Raw genomic sequence first — 18,759 nt, 5'->3', positions numbered from 1 at the left:
TCCAATCGTACAGAGAAAGGTCAATTCCATACACCGGCCTCAAGACAACAAACACAAACAGAGAAAAACACGTCTCCATTCAGCACAGATCAGAGTAGAGACGGTGCATACATATGTATGGACACATTACCGGCAGGAAAATACTTTTCTTTTTCCTGGAAACATATGTGGTAGCAGTGAAGTATGTGCACATAGATAAATCTGTTTGCACAGTTGAATAAATGAATGCTGGTCTCTTGGATCTGTGACCTGTGATCCACATCAGAGTTTACCCACAGACAATGAAAGAGGATGTGTTTCTGCTCTAATTAGTAACGATAGTTAATAGTAAAGATAGAAGAAGCTGTTGTATTTGTCATGGTTCATATACACACACAGAAAAAAATAAGTGTCCTTCGCACTTAACTTATCTGTGAGGCAGGATCAGTGGACTGTGTCTCAGTATGGCAGCTTGATGCTAAGCTTTGGCTCGCCGTCTCCACTGCTTTGGTCTAAACAGGAACCCCCTGCAGCAGGACATAAGGCAAATCACGACTCCTTGGGTTTTTACACAGAAAAAAACTCTTTTTATATTTAGGCCACTTGAAAAACCTATTTTCAAAAGCATTTGAAGACCCATCCAATCAGAGAGAACCTCCTGTCCAAGCACTTCCCTGTCCTGCCTTCACACTCACGCTCTAGTTATGAAGCCTGGCTTTCCTAACTTGTGTTCTTTTTTCAAGAGTTCCTCTGTGTAGCTTGACTGTTACTGGCCATACTAATACTAACACTAGACATTAAACAGCTGTAATATCTATTTTTTGTAACATGTTAGTCGTAATTACATTATTTTTACACAGTGTAACCTAAATACTTTAATTTCTACTAGTACAATAGTAAAGGTCATGTGACATGAATGGATCAGTTTTTATTTTACTCGATGGACGCTGTTGCAGCACAAAAACCTGTATGTAGTAAGTCTACACCAAAGGTCTGCTGGTGGGCTTTACATTATGGGCCCTTTTTTGTAGATTATTAGACCTTTAAAATAAAAGACTTGCAGTTGTGTTTCAATCAGAGATAAGCAGAGTGAGGATGTGGCCCGTGGGCCATACAATTACCAGGTCAGATATGGAATGTAGTCTTTTCCATTTTCAAATAGAGTCTATATTGACGTTGATAACACACTAAACCGTAACAAGACATTACTTCGTAACAATAATTATTATAATTATGACCACAGGGGTTAAAGGTCATGGACAAATGCATGTAAATCACTGTTTCCTGCATGACTGTAGATACCATTTTACATTACACATTTCCTTATTTTAGGTCTGCTCTAGGTGTAACTTCTAATAAACCCATCAACCACTAACACCCCCGCCCCACAAACACAGGCTTCCTCTTCATGTAGGCAGAACAGCTTCAGCCTGCTGCTGCCCGCATGATCCTTATCAACAAGCTGGGGCAGGCTGGGAGTATGGTGTGGGGGCACGCAGCATAAATCAAAGCTACCCCAACAGGGGTTTATTACTTAACAACCTTTTGGGAGAAACGAGGGGATATAAATTAAAGATAAGACACAGAGAACACAGAGACAATTCATTCACTCCGTCAGCTGAACGACCAAATGCTTCATGTTGTTAGAAATTAATGTTTTTTATACAACTACCTGCCAAGATGCATATCGCTAAACTTTTTCAATCTTAGTTTATTTGTAGATTGTCAAAATCATCATTAGAAGCTCGTGTACCATGGATAATGTGTCATGCTGTTGTCTCAAGGAATTCAAGCTCCCGTCCCTTTGGTTTTTATCAATCACCATCTCTCAGGGCTTCTTTCCAGTTGAACTGTCACAGGAACCCAAATAAACAGTGAAGGAATCTGAGCATCATTCACTGGAGGAGACACAAAAATGTGGAGTAAAGTTTGAAGACAGACAGTAAAAATAGATTTCATCATGTTATTCTTTGAACCACTTTCCTGTACAGTTCAAACAGTTCAAACAGCCGGAGGATATGGTGGAATTTTTGTGCCAGCCTTGGTCTGTTCCTGGAGTAAAACACTGGATGGGATAATATCTGGATGTTGAGGTGGAGGCATTGGCTTACGTTCTACTCCAGTTCTGCTGAGATGCTGCTCATACCACAGGTCTGAGGCAGATCCCAATTCAGAATATGTACAAATAAATAGATGAATAAAACCTTGCGCTGGTACACTGACATTTAGCTTCAGATGACAAAACTCACAGTCTGGAATTTAACCGTCAACCCTGGGATTATAAAATTACAATTACTAGTCTCTGCTACCACCAGCGGAATAATATAAAGGTAAGTCAAAAAGTTGCTAGACAGATTAATCTATCAAAAGAAAACAAAAAAAAAAAACCGTTATGATAGATAGATAGATAGATAGATAGATAGATAGATAGATAGATAGATAGATAGATAGATAGATAGATAGATAGATAGATAGATAGATAGATTGATGGAGAATATTGGCAACAGTTGTTTTTCTAAACAATTAGAGCACTGTGGAGGTCTGGTGAATCAAGTAGCACTGATGTAAAGAATTGGCGTTAAGTGTTCTCGGCCCCAATTATCTTCTTCCTTCCCTCTCTGTCAACTCCGTAGCTGAATTCCCTTTCACCTCGGTCAGAAGATTGTGAACTCATTGACAGACAAGTTGGAGAAACTGTGGTTTTTACAGCCCATCACTGTTTGTACAAACCCCTTCAGTCGACACACTGAGGCCGTTTTCCCTCTCAGTATCTGTCAACAGACAGGCGACGGGGTGGAACACGAACAGGACGTGGTTGAACAGATGAACCGGGTGATGACCTCGCATTCACACTGAGTTCAGCTCAGATGGATCACTCTGCTCTTGGAAATGGCTCCAGTTTCACTAAATCAGACTAGCTGTCATTCCTGTCGTTCCCCAGTATTTAACCCGCCGGACCTTCTTTCACTAAGGTCTCTAAATTCTCCACGTTCAAACAATTTCTAGATCCCATTAGCCTTAGGTCAACACATTAGTGTCAATGCTGAATTAAAGCAGCTCTAATTAATAAAAAAAAAATTAACTGGACTTAGATTTAGAACTTTAATCCTAAAGTCAGTTTAACAACCGCTGATGTTTTGAACAAAAAAGTAAACGTTTAAAGTCTTTAGGTTCTTTTTTTTTGTCTTACATACATCCTAATGTGTCCATGTATTGGTCTAGCAAAATGGACAACTGAGCTTGTGTTTGTGAACTATACTTCGTTTTAAATAGATGAGTTTGGTCTTGGTTTTTTAACTAGATCTGATGGAACTCATAAACCAGAATTCCACCTGTGTTTACAGCACACCCCCAGGTTGTGGGGGAGTCAAATTCTTTGTCTACACTTGCACAGTAGACAGTCTTTTCTGATTGGAGACTGAAGTTTTTTAACCGTTAATTTCCTTTCATCAAGGACATGAAAGAAAACAATAATTTTAAACCCCAGTAAATGTTAGTCACATCAACCTCCATCTGTTATTATCTGTTCAGTTTGCCAAAATGTTGAAACTGCAGCCGATTACTTTCTACTATATTTGAATAATGACTTTCTACCTAGGAATTCTATGTGGGACGGTGAACTACAGCAATGCTTTTTAACAGTGAAATGCAAACCCCCATGAAATAAGTGTGTGATTTTTGAAATTTGAAACATGAGGGTCTGCAGCTAAAAAATAAGCACATGTCTTTGTTGACAATCGCTCACTGGTGTGTGTGAAACCTAATCCCACAAAATAGGATTTAACATGAAATGATGTAGAAAAAGGAAAACTAAGGTTGTTTTTTTTATATCAATTTAGTGATAATATACAGTATCAACTATAATACCATATGATAGGTGCTGTCTTGTCCCTAACATCTCTTCTCAGCTCCATCATAACTTAACCCTCACATATTTTATTCATGGGACAATGAAGGCGTGGTATGTGTAGCTGCACTAATCTATGCCCCCTACAGACCATGACCCATAAAACACTCGTGATGATATACAACTGTGCTGCAGGCAGAGAAGGTGTGACTGGGATACAGAGTCTGCAGAGTACTCTTGGTTAGTACATGGATGGTGTAGAACATGCAGTATGGTCACTACTACACACTTCTTAAACGCAATTCCTTCTGATCTACTGTACCAGTATTCCCTTTTCTATCTACTGGTAGACACAATCTACTTATTGGGCACCCCTGGTGTAACAGATGCTTATACTATTCTGTTACCAATAATGTAAGTTAAGATGATGACTTTATATATATATATATACTGTATAAATGAAATATCTCAGTTTGAAGTATTAGTCTTGCACAGTATTCACACCACACAGAATTCCCACATACAGAATTGAAATCTAATGGCACATCTTCGTATGAGTGTTAATACAAAATATATTATATACATATACATACATATATGTATAAACAAATAGGCGGTAATATTTACAATTTATAAAGAAACAGACAATTCTCTACCCCAAAAACTTCTGCAGTGTAGACGTTAACAACTATTTGTAAACATATTTTAAATTATTAAATTATTTGAATTTTTATCACCTTTATTATAACATTATTATAACATTATGATTTTTTTTTTTTCCTGGGAAAATGTACCAGAGAGACATTGTGGCACACATCATACGGGGGCTGATGAATTGTTTTAGGGAGTTTGGGGTCAGACCATAATATCAGTGCCAGGGCATGCTGGGGTTATTTGTACTTGTTATCAACTGAAAGACAGTGAAGATAAACCCCTGTGTGGGGAAGTGTGCAGCTTGAGCCTAATTTAAGTCAGATCTTTGACACTGACGCTGTGGACACACTAAAGTATGAAGAAGAAGAACAGATGGATCCTCCACACTTCGACTGAGGAAATGTTCCCTCATCTCTGTCTTATCAATACCATGTCAAATATGATGGATGAATTAACAGCCGACGGGTTCAAACATATTCCTTTGTCACACAGACATGTCTGGGAATCTGGTCATGGGGGCACATATAGCTAGGGGTGCTCTAATGTTATCTGTCTACTGGAGGTCCTGAAAAAAAAAAGAGAGACACAGTTTGGAAAATATGAGAAAAATGTCAAGAATGGAAAAAAGTGTTTGATTATGTGGTGTTTCCTTTTACTGGGATCACTTACTACAAATAGTACTGTATCTGTAAACTGTTGAACCAGTGGTTCCTGAGGTGGTTGCCCCAGGGGCATGGAGCTATTGCAGGGGAGGGCACAGCAAGGCAAAGTTTCACTTTCACAGAATCAAAGTCAGAGAAATATAAGGATGTTTTTTGTTTTTTTAATCTTCAGCGGTGGTTTTGTGGTAGGGATGGTACTGTTAGGACATGTTCTTCTAACACATCCATGAACTTTCAGATAATGTTGTCTGTAGAGGTTCTTAGTCATCCAGGTCATTTAGTCCAAAAAAAATATAGTTACCTCTCCCCATTCACACCTCTAACCTTGTGACTTTACACCTTTGAGTAAATACCAGAATTTCCCAGTAGTGAGTCAGAACTGAAGATGAGAGGTGAAACATCTTCAAGAAACCTACTTTGTCCAGTTGCCCTCGATGTAACTACATTTTTAGATCATGTTAAACCTACCAGTACTTGACCAGGGAGAGTGGGGTCTTCAGTGTCTCCAGGTTCAGACCAGAGTGGGAGGATCAGGTTTCAGTTTCTTACCTGTGGAACAACCTCAGGTCATGAATTATCTGTTAACATCTTGTCAACTTTACTGGTGATTTAAGATGTATTTGTCTCTTGTTTTTACTCTACCAAGGTTTTGACTTAATTATGTTTATCAGATTATTTCACCGTTTTAAAAAAATCATCTGTCGTTATTTTACCTCCTGAGATACTGTGTAGGCACAGGTCTGGGCAGCTCAGATATTTACTCACTGTGTTATGCAAATATTCCAGCACAGGTGTCAGGTCAGTTAAATAAATATACAAGGGTTTATAATCCAAACACAATCCTAACGAAGCTCAGAGGTAGAACCATTCTGTACCACGAAGATGGAAGAAATTTTTTTTCAAGTATCCTTTTGGCGCAAAGATAAGTCGGACAATGTGAGGACCCTAAATTTAAGAAATAATCATCACTCCTCCTCCTCCTCTGTGAAATATACTGCATAATTACATACAGTAAATATGTATTTGTACTAACTTGAAGTTGCATTCCTGGATTATGACAGATGATATAATGCTGTGTTCCTTTAATCCTGCACCTGGATATAGATCACCATCTTTCTGGGATACAGATGGAAAGTAGTTTGACTCAAAAATGAATGCTAACAGAAGGTACTGTAGAGACATCATAATAGAACATCTACTGCCAAGGCATTAGCCACCAAGGATTAATATAAAAGTTTAAAACTCAATTTCAACCTTTTTAATGCCTGTCAACCTTGAAAGATGTACAAGAGTGAAAGCCGAGTCTTTCACTTCATTGTGTTACAGGTTGTGAAGGTCGTTACTCTGACGTTATCACACACACGCACAGCTCTTTGAAGTGAAACAAAAAGCTGCTGTAGATCATTGTGGCTTTTAACTACACAAACCTGAAGTACTGCTGTGGACGTAAACCTGGAAATACTAGGAAGGCAAATCTTTGGTGTAATTACAATTAATGATAAATACTCACATGTGGTGAAGGGCAGGTGATTCTCTGTATTTATCTTAAAACTAAACAACTATACCAATGTGTATGGTTTCTAAAGAAAGATGGGTAATGAACAACAGAAGAGTTGGGTGTTTGTATTAACACAGGCCCCAGTGCCTCCATGATAATTAAAGGATCAATGAACCTGGCCTGGCAGCATCTCTGCGCTTAATTCAAATGACAATGCTAAAACCAATATTATGAATAATGTATTTAAAAACCATCTTCCTCTTCGTGACTGTGGTGTCATCTCAGATGCTACAGAAGAAGACTTCCTTTCCAGATGATCTAAAGACATGCAGTAAAAAATGTTTACGATAAGCCCAATTCTGTTGTTGAAATCCTGGAACCTTGACCTCTGGGTCATTCTGACATTTTACTTGAGCGTGTGTCTGAATGGCTGAGACATTTGTATTCCACTGTCCAATGTTCGGGACAGAAGTGTCAGCTGAGTGACCCCCTGCTGTAAATGTAAATGTTGAGCTGTATGGATGAAACAGCATGAGACAGCAGCAGCAGCGGCAGGTTACATAAGGTGGATTTTAGCCTTCACTTCCTCCAGGCTTCTCCTGCTCTTTACTCAGGTTCACCTGCTGCCTGTGGCTTCCTGCCCACCTTCTGTTGGTGTTTATTTCTGGAACACACCTCCTCCTTCTCTGTTCCTCCATCAGCCTCTTTTTGACTCCCATCTCATCCCTCATTTAATAATAATTCTCTATCGACAGAAATAATTTTCTTTATAATGTCATATTCAAACCACTTTAATCTTGAGTTCTGATGTTCTTTGTGTTCTTTATCTACCATCAACTCATGTACCGTTTACGTACACCTACATTTATATATAGAAGCGTCAGTTTTGGATTTAAGGCTATTTTTGTGTTTGAAAATAAACACAACCTGCACCATAATAATATAGCAAGATGGTGAATTTAAATATGTTACTAAATGTTATAAAAGAAAAAAAAATTCAACAAGTTTGTGGTCTTTCACTTGAAAATACTTTCAACTGCCTCTCCAGTTAGGTAAAAGCTAGCACCACAATGGTTCGAGTTAAAGCACATTTCTTTCTGCTTTCTTATTGAACCTACAGCTTTATTTTGCCTCTTCATCATCTCTACCTTCTGTGCCTCCACCTGTTTTTCTTTTCCCTGTTACATTTCATCATTTTCACACTCACTCCTTCTCTTCGGTTCAGTTGTTTGTCTTTAGAATGCTTTTCTTTTTCATCTCTCTTCTTTGTCATCGCCCTGTCCTCTGCGGTGTGTTTTTGTCTCTTATGGTACTCTCCAGTTACCTGATGTTTTTGTTCATTAATCTTCATCAGTTTGTACTGTTGCCTGTTTATCCATTTGGTTCACCTCTCTGTCTCTCTCTGTCTCTCTCCATCTCCACAGGTCCATGTGTTGACCCTCTCTCCCTTTCACTCTCTCCCCTATGCCTCCTAAGGTCTCTCTACCTTGGCCTGCAAACATAGTGGACCTCAGGGAGGTTCTGCCCTCCTTCTGTTCTGCAAGGGCAAATTACATTCACATTCATTCAGCCAATTTTTTTTATGCATTTGGAAATTTGACTTTTTGTGTCTGAGCTTTAGTCACCTAAAAGATTCTGCATAAGACACCAAGACAACACATTAACTCAAATCAGAAGCGTCTTGGATGAACCAAGACCCAAGCCTTTCACCTTACTGCAGAAATGTGCAGAGACACTGCATTGTTAGAACAACTAGAGAGGACATGCATCTACATATACAACAGGGCCAACACAGTCAGAAATAGTGGGCACAAACTGGTGGAAACAGGAAGCAAACACAATATTTAACAAAAATTGACAAAGCTCCTCTTTTACAACTGTTTACATTCAGTTGTGGCTAATAAGAACCAAAATCTGTATTTGCATTGGTAAAAACATCAGCCAAGTCTCTAGTGCACTGCCAACATGTGATGGTGTGTGTGGTGCTCTAGTCACAAGTGGTAGTGGTGGCAAAATTCCAGGTGAAAAACTTCAAAAAGTACAACAAAACAGGTGTGAGCAGAATTCAAACACTAAGACAAAGACAGGAAATACTTTAAAGCACAAGAAGAGCAAATCAAGCTAGCCAAATGACACAGGAATGACCACTTACAGCAAAATGTTGTGGCACTGAATCCATGTGGAGCCTGAGCTCAAATACTGCCCTTTCTCAATTGGAGACCACGCCCCCAGTGCTCTGGCTCATCAGCTCTGGATTCAGTGCAGCTGTGGAGAGAAGACAACGGCAGAGTCAACTGTCCTAGGACTGAATTAGTCCAAATATACATATACAGTATGTAGACCTGTCTTAAGGAGGTTAAGACTCTGGGCTAAAATCACTGCATCACTGTCTCAGATGAGGAATAAAAAGACGGCTCATCAATATTTATTTCCACATACAGTAATATGACTGTTAAAATATGATTGTATTCTAATTAATTGCACCTCACTTCTGTGCTAGTCCTTCAAAAACAAACGTCCTGAAGTTCATATCCATGAATAGAGTTTATGGTTGAAACTGTAAAAAAAGAATCCAATGCTGTTTTATTATTAATCATTAACATTAAACCCAACACTGTTTGCAGTTCCTGCTGCACTGAAAATGAAGCACAGCAGTGAGAACAGGTCAGTGTGTAATGATGCTGACGTGAGTGAACTCTGTGTGGCTGCTCCTTAACCTCCCTAAGGTTAAGGTTGAACTTTATTGATCCCACACTGGGGAAGTTATTGTGAAAATGATATGCTCAGCTATTACAACAATCGCTCTTTGAGCGTGAGTCAACTCGGGTGACAAAGGATTAGAACGTCTATCCTCAAACAAATTGATTTGACATATAGTTTTTTTTATTCAACCCATCCTACTGAGCTGCTGAGAGAGAAAGATTATGGTGCAAATGTAGCAACAAAGACATTAATCTCTGTTTCAAAATCTTCTCAAACTCGCATCTCCACTGTCAAAACCACAAGTGAGAAATCGGCTAAAGCTTCACTTATTCAGTCATTTCTGAAGCTTAGATATCACCACCACCACCATCACTATCATTATCACCACTACCATCATCATCATCATCATCATCTGCACCACCCACACGACTCTGTCTCTCACTCATAACCACATTCATGGCCCGGGGCCAGCCATCACACTGCTGTATGCATCCAGTTTATTGGCTGTGTTTACACAACAGCGAGACAAAGCCTGTGGATTTTCTGCTGCAGAGACAGACCCTCACTGATAATTACCCCTCAGGAGGGGGTAATTATGCACAGATAAAACTGAAGGAGCCCGTTGGAGTCACATGGTTACACCCAGACCGGTCAGTACCACGTAAGAGTCATCACCGCGTCGACTTGCTTTCACTTGTCAGTTAATTACTCAACAGAGAGATAAACAGATGTGTTCAACTGATTTGGAAGATGGGACATTTCTGTGTGCAAGGTTCCAAGGCTGTTTAAAATCTGTGAAAACAAAACAATATACAACAAGGGGTGAAAAAGACACGCCATAAACAGACATGTGATTATGAGATGTAAACTATGCAAAAAGGAAAACATGGGACTTATACTGATGGGACATAGACTTCCACATCCATTACTGGGTATAATGGGAATCCTTAGGGCTATTAATTTAACCAGGGACTCACTGGCATGTCTGGAATTGAACCCCCAACCTTCTGGTTGTAACAAAAAAGCTGCAACAGAAATTGTTAAATTTACAATTCACACACAATTTACAATTTGTATTAAAAAAAAACTAAACAAAACTTTAATACAAACAATTGATTTTGTTGTTGGAAAATTTTGAAATTTAAGTTCAGACTTTGATCATTTTTTAATGCTCAACTTTTCTGTATTCCTATGTCCATTTTATAGCTTATGGCTGTTTTTTACCCTATACTGTGTCGATTTTGACCTGAATATTACACACTTGATGCGTCTCTACCAAAATCTGTTTCCATTTAGACCTCTGTCTTCAGCTTTTGTATATTGCACCCTAGCCCTTTGCCCTGTTCCCTCTAAAAGTTTTGTAGACCTTCCATTAAAATTGACCTTCTCTGAACCTTCACATTTCTTTATATCAGGTGACAGTACCAGGAACTGACAGTTTGGCCCATAAATGTCCCTTTAAATTCAATCATTTATTATCATTTAAGTGTTCTGGTTGTATTCTGATAGCGACATTTAGAACTGAGTGTAGAAAAAAATGTAGAGCAAATTGATGACGTTTAATGATTAAAAATGATTGTATACCCTGTGTTTTCTCAATGTATATTCAGCTCTTAATGATGCACAAAATATATTTTTTACTAAGAGTTAATATGATATAAAATAATAAAACATAATACAATGAAATAAAATAAAAAAATATAATATGATAAGTATTAAACGTGATTTTTTTCTTGTTGTTTTTTTCTGTATACTAAATAATTGTTTACATGCATTGCAATATTATACTAAGTGTTTAACTTCTATTTATGCTCAGTCACATACATTTAAAATGAAGGATGTTAATTGCAGGTATGTTTTACCCACACATACTTTTTACTTTTTGATTTCTCTTTAAGTCCTTCTCCAGATTCCAGTTATTGCTCAACTCACTCCACTTTTTCAGGCTCTTCAACTACAGCAGAGAGGATCGGAGAGTCTGGACAGTCTCTGGGCTCTCTGTCCTCCCTGGTGCCTTCAGGTGTTCTCAGAGTCTGGTCTTCATCACTCTGACATGAGGGCTTTAAAAGCAAAGCTGGAGCGACATATTTTTCTCATCAATGATCAATCGCTCCATAATAAGCTTTCAGGATCTGGTAAATCAAGTGATATGCAGGGCTTAGACATCTGCTCCTCCTCTGCAACCTTTATCCGGCTTTAGAGATATCTGCTATTTGACAGGAGACCTGGACCAATCACAGGACAGTTCAGAGGGACAGTGAGAGACAGGTGACACCTCTGTCTGGCTGCTCTACACCTGCATAAACACATCTCTCAACATGTATCCCTTTTTAAAAAGATCCTGGCTACTACAGAGTTCATTATCCATGCAGAATAATAAAGGTGGATGAAGTGTGCATATTTTGTTCATTGTTTTGGTGGAATAAATATACTGTATATGTGTTATAAATAGATGTTGTCACAGTGGAACATCTTTAAATCCAGGATCATTCCGGAATCTATCTTCCGCTATTATAAATGGTATCTAATTAACAATATAATTAAAGTGAGTCAGAATGTCTGTTGATATTTAACAACAGGATTAAACCCACAAATGTACAATATTTAGAGGAGTAGATTTCAGCTGTTATTGAAAAACAAAGTTAAATAGTTTGTCTGCCTTGGCTACCGTAGAATAAAGACAGTCAGATATATCTTGGCTACCGTAGAATAAAGACAGTCAAGACAGAGACAGATATATTTGATAATAATATGTTAAAATAGTTATTATCCCTAGAATAGTGAGAACAGATGTCAATATACTTTCCTCCTGACTTAGTCTTTGTACCTCAGAATCAGATTCCTTGTCTGATGGTTCCAGCTTTAAATCGCATGATCTTATAATGCAATCTGTTTTTATCTAAATTGGATTGTAACAAAACTTGTACCATTTGAAAAAAAAGAAAAGAAAAAAGAAAAACACTGTGTATATGTAGCTGTCCCCACATTAGCAGACCACCCTTGGTCTTCTTTTGTGGCTTGCTCAATGGCACATTGGCATACAGTCCAGTTAACTTTTTGGTACCGATCCTACCTACCCTCCACCCCCACCACACACACACAAACACACACAAACAGAAACACACATTTTCTGTCTCTTCTCTGGTACAGGCTCAGTCTTGGCCAAGGCCCAAAGGCTTTAGCCCACAGGCAACAGGGGGAGAAGAGCCCACAATCTGGGCACATGGAGGTGTGTGTGTGTGTGTGTGTGTGTCAGGATCAGAGGAGGGACAGTGTGTGTGGAGTGGGTGGAGATGGGACTCCTGAGGGTGTGTTGAAGTGTCTCAACGGCACTTAGGTTCAGAGCCTCTGAAGGCACTGAAGTTGAAGTCAGAACACACTCCTACAGCTGCTGTGTGTGTGTGTGAAATCGTATCTATGTATGAGTGTGGAATTTTTACTCCCATTTTGTTTGAGTTTCTTTTTTTCCTGTCATGGACTTCTCACTTGGCCGCTATGGGACTACGCCGGCTGTCGGCGTCCTGTCAGAGGATTTTTAAAAGTTCCTGAATCGAGAGAGAGAGAGAGAGAGAGAGAGAGAGAGAGAGAGAGACAGATATTCCCGGACAAGTCTCCAAACTCAACCTCAGGTGTGTTTTCCGTTTTATTCCTTGTGCACAGTTCTTTACTCAACCTGGCACTGGTGTTTATAGTGCACAGTTACACCTCTATTTTGTATTAGATTACCATTAAACAAAGTCCTGGAGTGTATATACACAACAGAAGAAGCTCCAAGAGCAAAACTGAAGTCAACATGAAGCAAACACAAGCCTTATTTCACTTCACATTTTACACAACAGTATTGTAACTTTTCTTATTTAAGGTGGGATGTATAGGAATTTATCTTGAATGACAAAATGTCTTTGTTTTAATTAGTGACAACATGCAAACTCATATCAGGGAAATCTACTTCAGGAAGAGTTTGAGGTGACTGATTCTTTAAGGTTGTTTTTACGAGGTGAGAAAATGTTATTTGCACGGAAGAGTAAAGTTAAAGAGTGGCAGTGGAGGCACGTCATTGCACGCAGCTAAGCTTTTCACATTTCCAGGTTTTGGCCAATCCCCCCTCCCTCTCTTTACGTCAGAGTGAATCCATATCTGCATTGGAATTAAATTGCCCAATCTTCTTTCTCTGCAGACATGTCACGACGATGACATGTTCCCAGGTCTTGGCTCTAAATGTTTGTCACTTTTCTGGATGATGTTCCTTAGCTGCAGCGCTGTTTTTCTTTCCGCTCCTGCAAAAATTACCCAGGTCTCCTCTCCACAGTGAGGGTTTTCTTTAGTTACATAATGAATGATGGCATTTGTGATGGATGGACTCTAAGACATTCTTAGAGTCGTTACTTCACCCCTGTAAAGGTGACTTTCCATAATGGAAAATGACATGCTGGTGCTGAAAGGAAAGATTTCACACTGGTTATACTTTACCTGAAAGTGAATTTGAGAACTTTCTAATGATTGATGCTTTTGACATAAGTTGGCTTTGGTAAATTTGAAACCCCAACCATCAGGTGTATCTGTGATACATCAAACATGTAAAACATCAGAAGAACATGCAGATTAAATAATCTGGTCCTTCCTGATATCACAGCTGTTTGGAGAAGCTAAGGTTAGGCCCAGTTGTAGGTGAAAGGCTGAATGAAGTGCCCGTCATAAAGCAGAGATGGGGTAAATAAACTTTGGTGCAATTAGGCCTAATGACTCAGTGTCGAGCGGTGCAGAGGAAACACAAGGGAAATGAAAAAATTAGCCAGTGAAAGTACGGGAATCAATGTAACGAGAGATTGATTCACAAATGAATAAACAACGCCCATGTTTTATATACTGTCTACAAACAGATATGGAAGAATACTGGTTACATATGTCACGAAACCCGAGTAAACTCGTGCATTTGTCCCTCATCTCTTTACTTCAGTTTAAAACTTCAGTTAGAGGACACTGCATGTAATCATTCCATTAAAGTTAAAGCCTTAATATCATTGACTTGCAGTAAAGCATATACTGGGTGGGGATTTCAACACACCCTCTCAAAGAACAAACAGCGCAACAAGATTGAGCGAATCAAAATATGTGAAACTGTAAAAAAAAAAATGAAATAATGCGAAGGAAACCGGTGGAGTGTTGGAATCATGAGTCAGTGTTGAGTCATTTAACAGCACAAAAGGAAAAGCAGCAAAGAAGATAGGAGTGCAGAAGAGTGTGTGTGGTGTAAATCCCCTATTTATGGGCCACTTCAGGTAGTGATTCAGAACAGGCTGCTCATGTCTGGCTCTGGCAAAAAACAGTGGCCCTTAAATAGACTGTGAAATAAAAAATATGCCCTAAACAAACATGGACACTCGAAGGCCAATGAGTGCCGCTTTTAAACAGTGTACACTCCGGATGGCACACAAAATGATCTATATTTTAACTTTGTATCAAACATCCAAACCTCAGCTCTTTCTATCCGACACCCAGGCCCCCACACTCTGGTCCGTAAGGAGCTGAGGAGTGAAGGACAGGCCATGGCTGCTAAAAAGGAATGTTACAAACACATTTCTGACGCTCCCTGCGATTATTTCTTTTTAACAGTCAAGCCCAACTGACCTGTGTGTGTGTGTGTGCTGAGGGAGTCAATGGTGGGGGAGGGGGGTAACTTGAAAGTACACCCCCGACCTCTCCCATTAACCTCACACCTTTCTAGCATGACTTGACTTGACCCCTGAGTTTGGAGAGGCTCAGGTTGTACAGTGCATTTTTACAGGAGTGCAGTTGAACCTTCATGGTCAACTACTGTCTTTACCCAGTGTAGAAACATCAGAGAAGAATCGATTCATGAATCTACTTGATTTATAGCTAATTTTATTAGAGCAGTTGGCTGCAGCTGATGAATACTTTTCAGAGTAGGATTTCTGATACGTTAACTCTTAGCCAAAACCCAAAACCCACAAAACCCAAACCCACAAACTCAACTCAACTGTCACAGAGGAACAAAAACAACTAGGATATTTTCATTCATATGAAGCTAAAATGAGAAAAAAAAAACCTGTTCGTAGTTGTTTTAAATAATCATCACTCAGAAGTCAGAAGTAAATTAAACCGCATGATTGTAGGTCAGAATAATAGAGTTCCGTTCCCAAAATTAACTTCTTTGAACTTCAACATTTGCCCAAGGAACGATTATTAAAGCTGAAATGTTCATAAATCGTCTGCAACTCAATGGCTCAATCACTTCAAGTTTAAATGTATCTAAATAACATGGGTATATTTTTTAGTATTTACCGCCATTCAATATGTTATTAAATTGTTTGTGACAATCATATGTGCTGTTTTTTTTTTAAACCATACATTAGATTGGACTGGTATAGTCATCAGGTTTAATATGTGTCACTATTGTAGGATGTACAAGTTAAACTTAATTTAAAAATCATAATAACAAATCGTAATAACTATTTTCAAACAGTATCAGATTTTCATGAATCAGCTAAACATTGAGTTGATGTTTCAAATCCAAGCTGCAAATGATTTTAACATTTTAGCACAAGATGTGGACTCAAAGTGAGGATATGTTAAAAGTGTTTTTATAGCAGTGGGAAAAGGCAGTTAGAACGGAGAAAGGAAAAGCAGGAATTAAACCCTGCGTTTGTTATATGCTTTAAACGGTTTATATGAGGAGTTAAATAAACCCAAACCCTATTTTCAAAAAGCCCCAAATGAACATGAAACGATGGGGCGTAGAGCTTGAATCTGTTTTTATTGACATCTGTTTAATTTCTGCCACCGCATCGTGTAGGTTTGCACGAATTAAATTTTTTATGATCGTGTGCTGTGGCTCAGAGCGACCATCAAAACAACGTCAACAGAAGCTGACACAGTAAAGTTTTTACAATTATGGCCGAGTTAGGGCTAAAAACCAATCCAGTTAACAACAAACTCTAAACCCTGTGTCTCACCCTCTCTCTCCCTCTGTGTACGGGTGTGTGATGTGGCGGCTGTGGAGTCAAAAGGCTGCAGCTGACATCAGTCAGTCAACCCTGGTCTGTTGTTAGTGAAACCCAATGGCTCTTGTAAATTTTCACCCAGGGTTTCACAACTGATGTTACAGTTGATTTAGGTACATAGTTGAAAAAACTGTTCATAAATGTGGCTGCTGAAAACCTACGCACACAATATTAATTTCAATCTAGAACTATAGAATATATTTTCTAAGCTCAGATCTTATATGTCTTGATAGAAACAAAGACCTCTTTAGACCAAAGTGTTTATAATATATAAATCTGTTCTCCGAGCATTGTTGTTATATTAATGGCATAAGACTATTTCTGGACATTTAACGCAGTCAGCTGGTTACCAAGCAATGAGTCAGAGGAGTTGATTGCAGGTTTTATTCTTAGCACTTATCGTTAGCACTGGGGAGGAAATTACCTTTTCAAGAGTTTCAAGAAAGAGTTTTCCAGCACTTGGACTTTTGCCTGAGTAGGGGTATGCATTGCAAGTTGTATGAAACTTTGGCATCTTTTTTGGCTTTATTTCTATCCAGGTCTATCCAGAAAAGGGCAGACTGTCCTGAGAAAAGAGACTGCAGGGTTTTTCAAACCTGCTGTAACATACCCCTTTAAGACAGACTTTAGAGAAGATACAGACAGATCATTGTAATTAGAGTTTATCCTGGCGGTTTCGGAGCATTAGCCTTCAAAGGTTCAACAGAATGTGATAGTGAAAGTCTTTTCTGGATTTGGTCAGAACTGGCCTTTTTCATGACGACAGGTTAACAACCTCCAAACCAGAACAGGACACGGCTGATAACTCATCCCAGTATTACCACAAGGCTCTGGGTAAATGTTGTTGATGTATCATTAAGGTCAAAGGCCTTGGCCTTTTACCCGCCTTAGCACCTTTCAGACTGGGAGGGTAGGCATCGTAACCCCAACCTGACATTAACCTGTTGTCAGATCTGAAATTACACTCCGCTCCAGTGGAATTAGCTGTGGAACTTTCAGCAGGTGGAGTTGTGATTGATTTAAGCAATGCTTTCACTGAGAGTAGAAATAAAGTCTGACTTTAACGACTGGCTTAGTTTTTTCAGCAGGCTCATGTCGGATGCACAAACCAGCCGCACATGAAAACTTTTTTGGAAAAATATTTTACTCAGCATCCAATGATATGGGAGTGTATTTGAACTCTTACCCCTGTTCCAAAGTCCAAAGAAAAAAATCAATAGAAATTCAGCACCTCCTGGTCTGCTGTTGCCTTGGGTTGTACTTTCATACATTGAAGTAAATATAAACAAACCAGTTTATTCAACAGAAGTACAAAACAACACTTTAAAGCATCAGACAAATGGTTTTTATCTGCAGTAACTACAATATTTTAATGGAATTTGATAAGGAAGCGAGAGTATTTCTGTGGCTGATTTTGACATCAAGGATGTATAAATAAAGATACTGCCTATAGATAATTTAATACTGCACTGGTCACATTCCACATAAGTGGAATCAGAATAATCTATAAAATTGCTACAGCTTGTCGTACTGAGGTCAAAAGTCACAGTCATTTGCTACTAACAATATTCAGGCAGGAAGTAATGAAACGAGAACGGAGGGCTTGGAGGCAGATTTCATAAATGAGAAAAAGAGTCCAGTAGAGAAGAGGTCTGCCTGCCTCCCCTCTTCTCCTCACCCTCCCACTGCATGACTTTAATTGGTGCCTCCACACGAAGCCCATGTATGAGTGGCACCAAAAGAACTTTTCTCATATTATTGAATTATTTTCTTCTGGATGATGTCATGGTTGTAAATGTCCTTCTTTCAACACCAGAGCTGGATGACAGTATTTTTGATGGTAGTCTGTCGGAGGCTGCTGATGCCTCAGACGGCTGTGTGGGGGGGCAGTAGATGACTGACAGCTCCCTCCTATTATTGTAGACATTAGAAACACAGTTTCCTCACAGTGTTTTATAACCTTAGCGCTTTGCCCGCCTTGTAAAATGAGTAAGCCAACTGGCATCATAGCAAAACATATAGACGTACGTATATTTTACCACACTTCTACCGACCTCAGCATATTGTCAATTAAAATAAGGAAGCACCGCTCACATGAGAATTCCCCAAAGCTTAGATATTAAATTAACACTTTTCCCGCACTTTGTAAAAATGATGATAAAGATTGCGAAACAATAGCTTCACCTGCAAGTCAGCTTTTTCCTATGACAGCTGTGCCATCACTGGTTTCACTAAATTGTTAGTTTGGATTTACTCACCAGACTCAGGCCATCACACTCAGAGCAGGATCACTCTGTAAGTACACCCCTTCTGTGTACACTTTGTGTACTACTGGGCCATTCCCATTGCAGCCATGTGCAGTGTGTTTCACTTTGGCCTATAGGCTGCTGGTGT

General features: G+C 39.0%; 1 protein-coding gene across 2 annotated transcripts in view; it reads left to right on the top strand.

The window, feature by feature from the left end:
* The first annotated feature begins 12,543 nt into the window (after positions 1-12,543).
* fat2 (FAT atypical cadherin 2) overlaps positions 12,544-18,759 on the top strand; it is a 66,505-nt gene continuing 60,289 nt past the window's right edge. For both annotated transcript variants that reach the window (XM_008327192.3, XM_008327193.3), the window contains exon 1: positions 12,544-12,972. In XM_008327192.3, the coding sequence (XP_008325414.2) occupies positions 12,765-12,972 (208 nt within the window). In that variant the 5' untranslated portion in view covers positions 12,544-12,764. The remainder of the gene's footprint in view (positions 12,973-18,759) is intronic.

Source organism: Cynoglossus semilaevis, chromosome 15 (genome assembly GCF_000523025.1).
Source record: "Cynoglossus semilaevis isolate Cse_v1.0 chromosome 15, Cse_v1.0, whole genome shotgun sequence".
Classification (NCBI taxonomy): domain Eukaryota; kingdom Metazoa; phylum Chordata; class Actinopteri; order Pleuronectiformes; family Cynoglossidae; genus Cynoglossus; species Cynoglossus semilaevis.
Note: the sequence above shows the minus strand (reverse complement) of the source record. Positions and strands in the feature narration are given on the sequence as shown.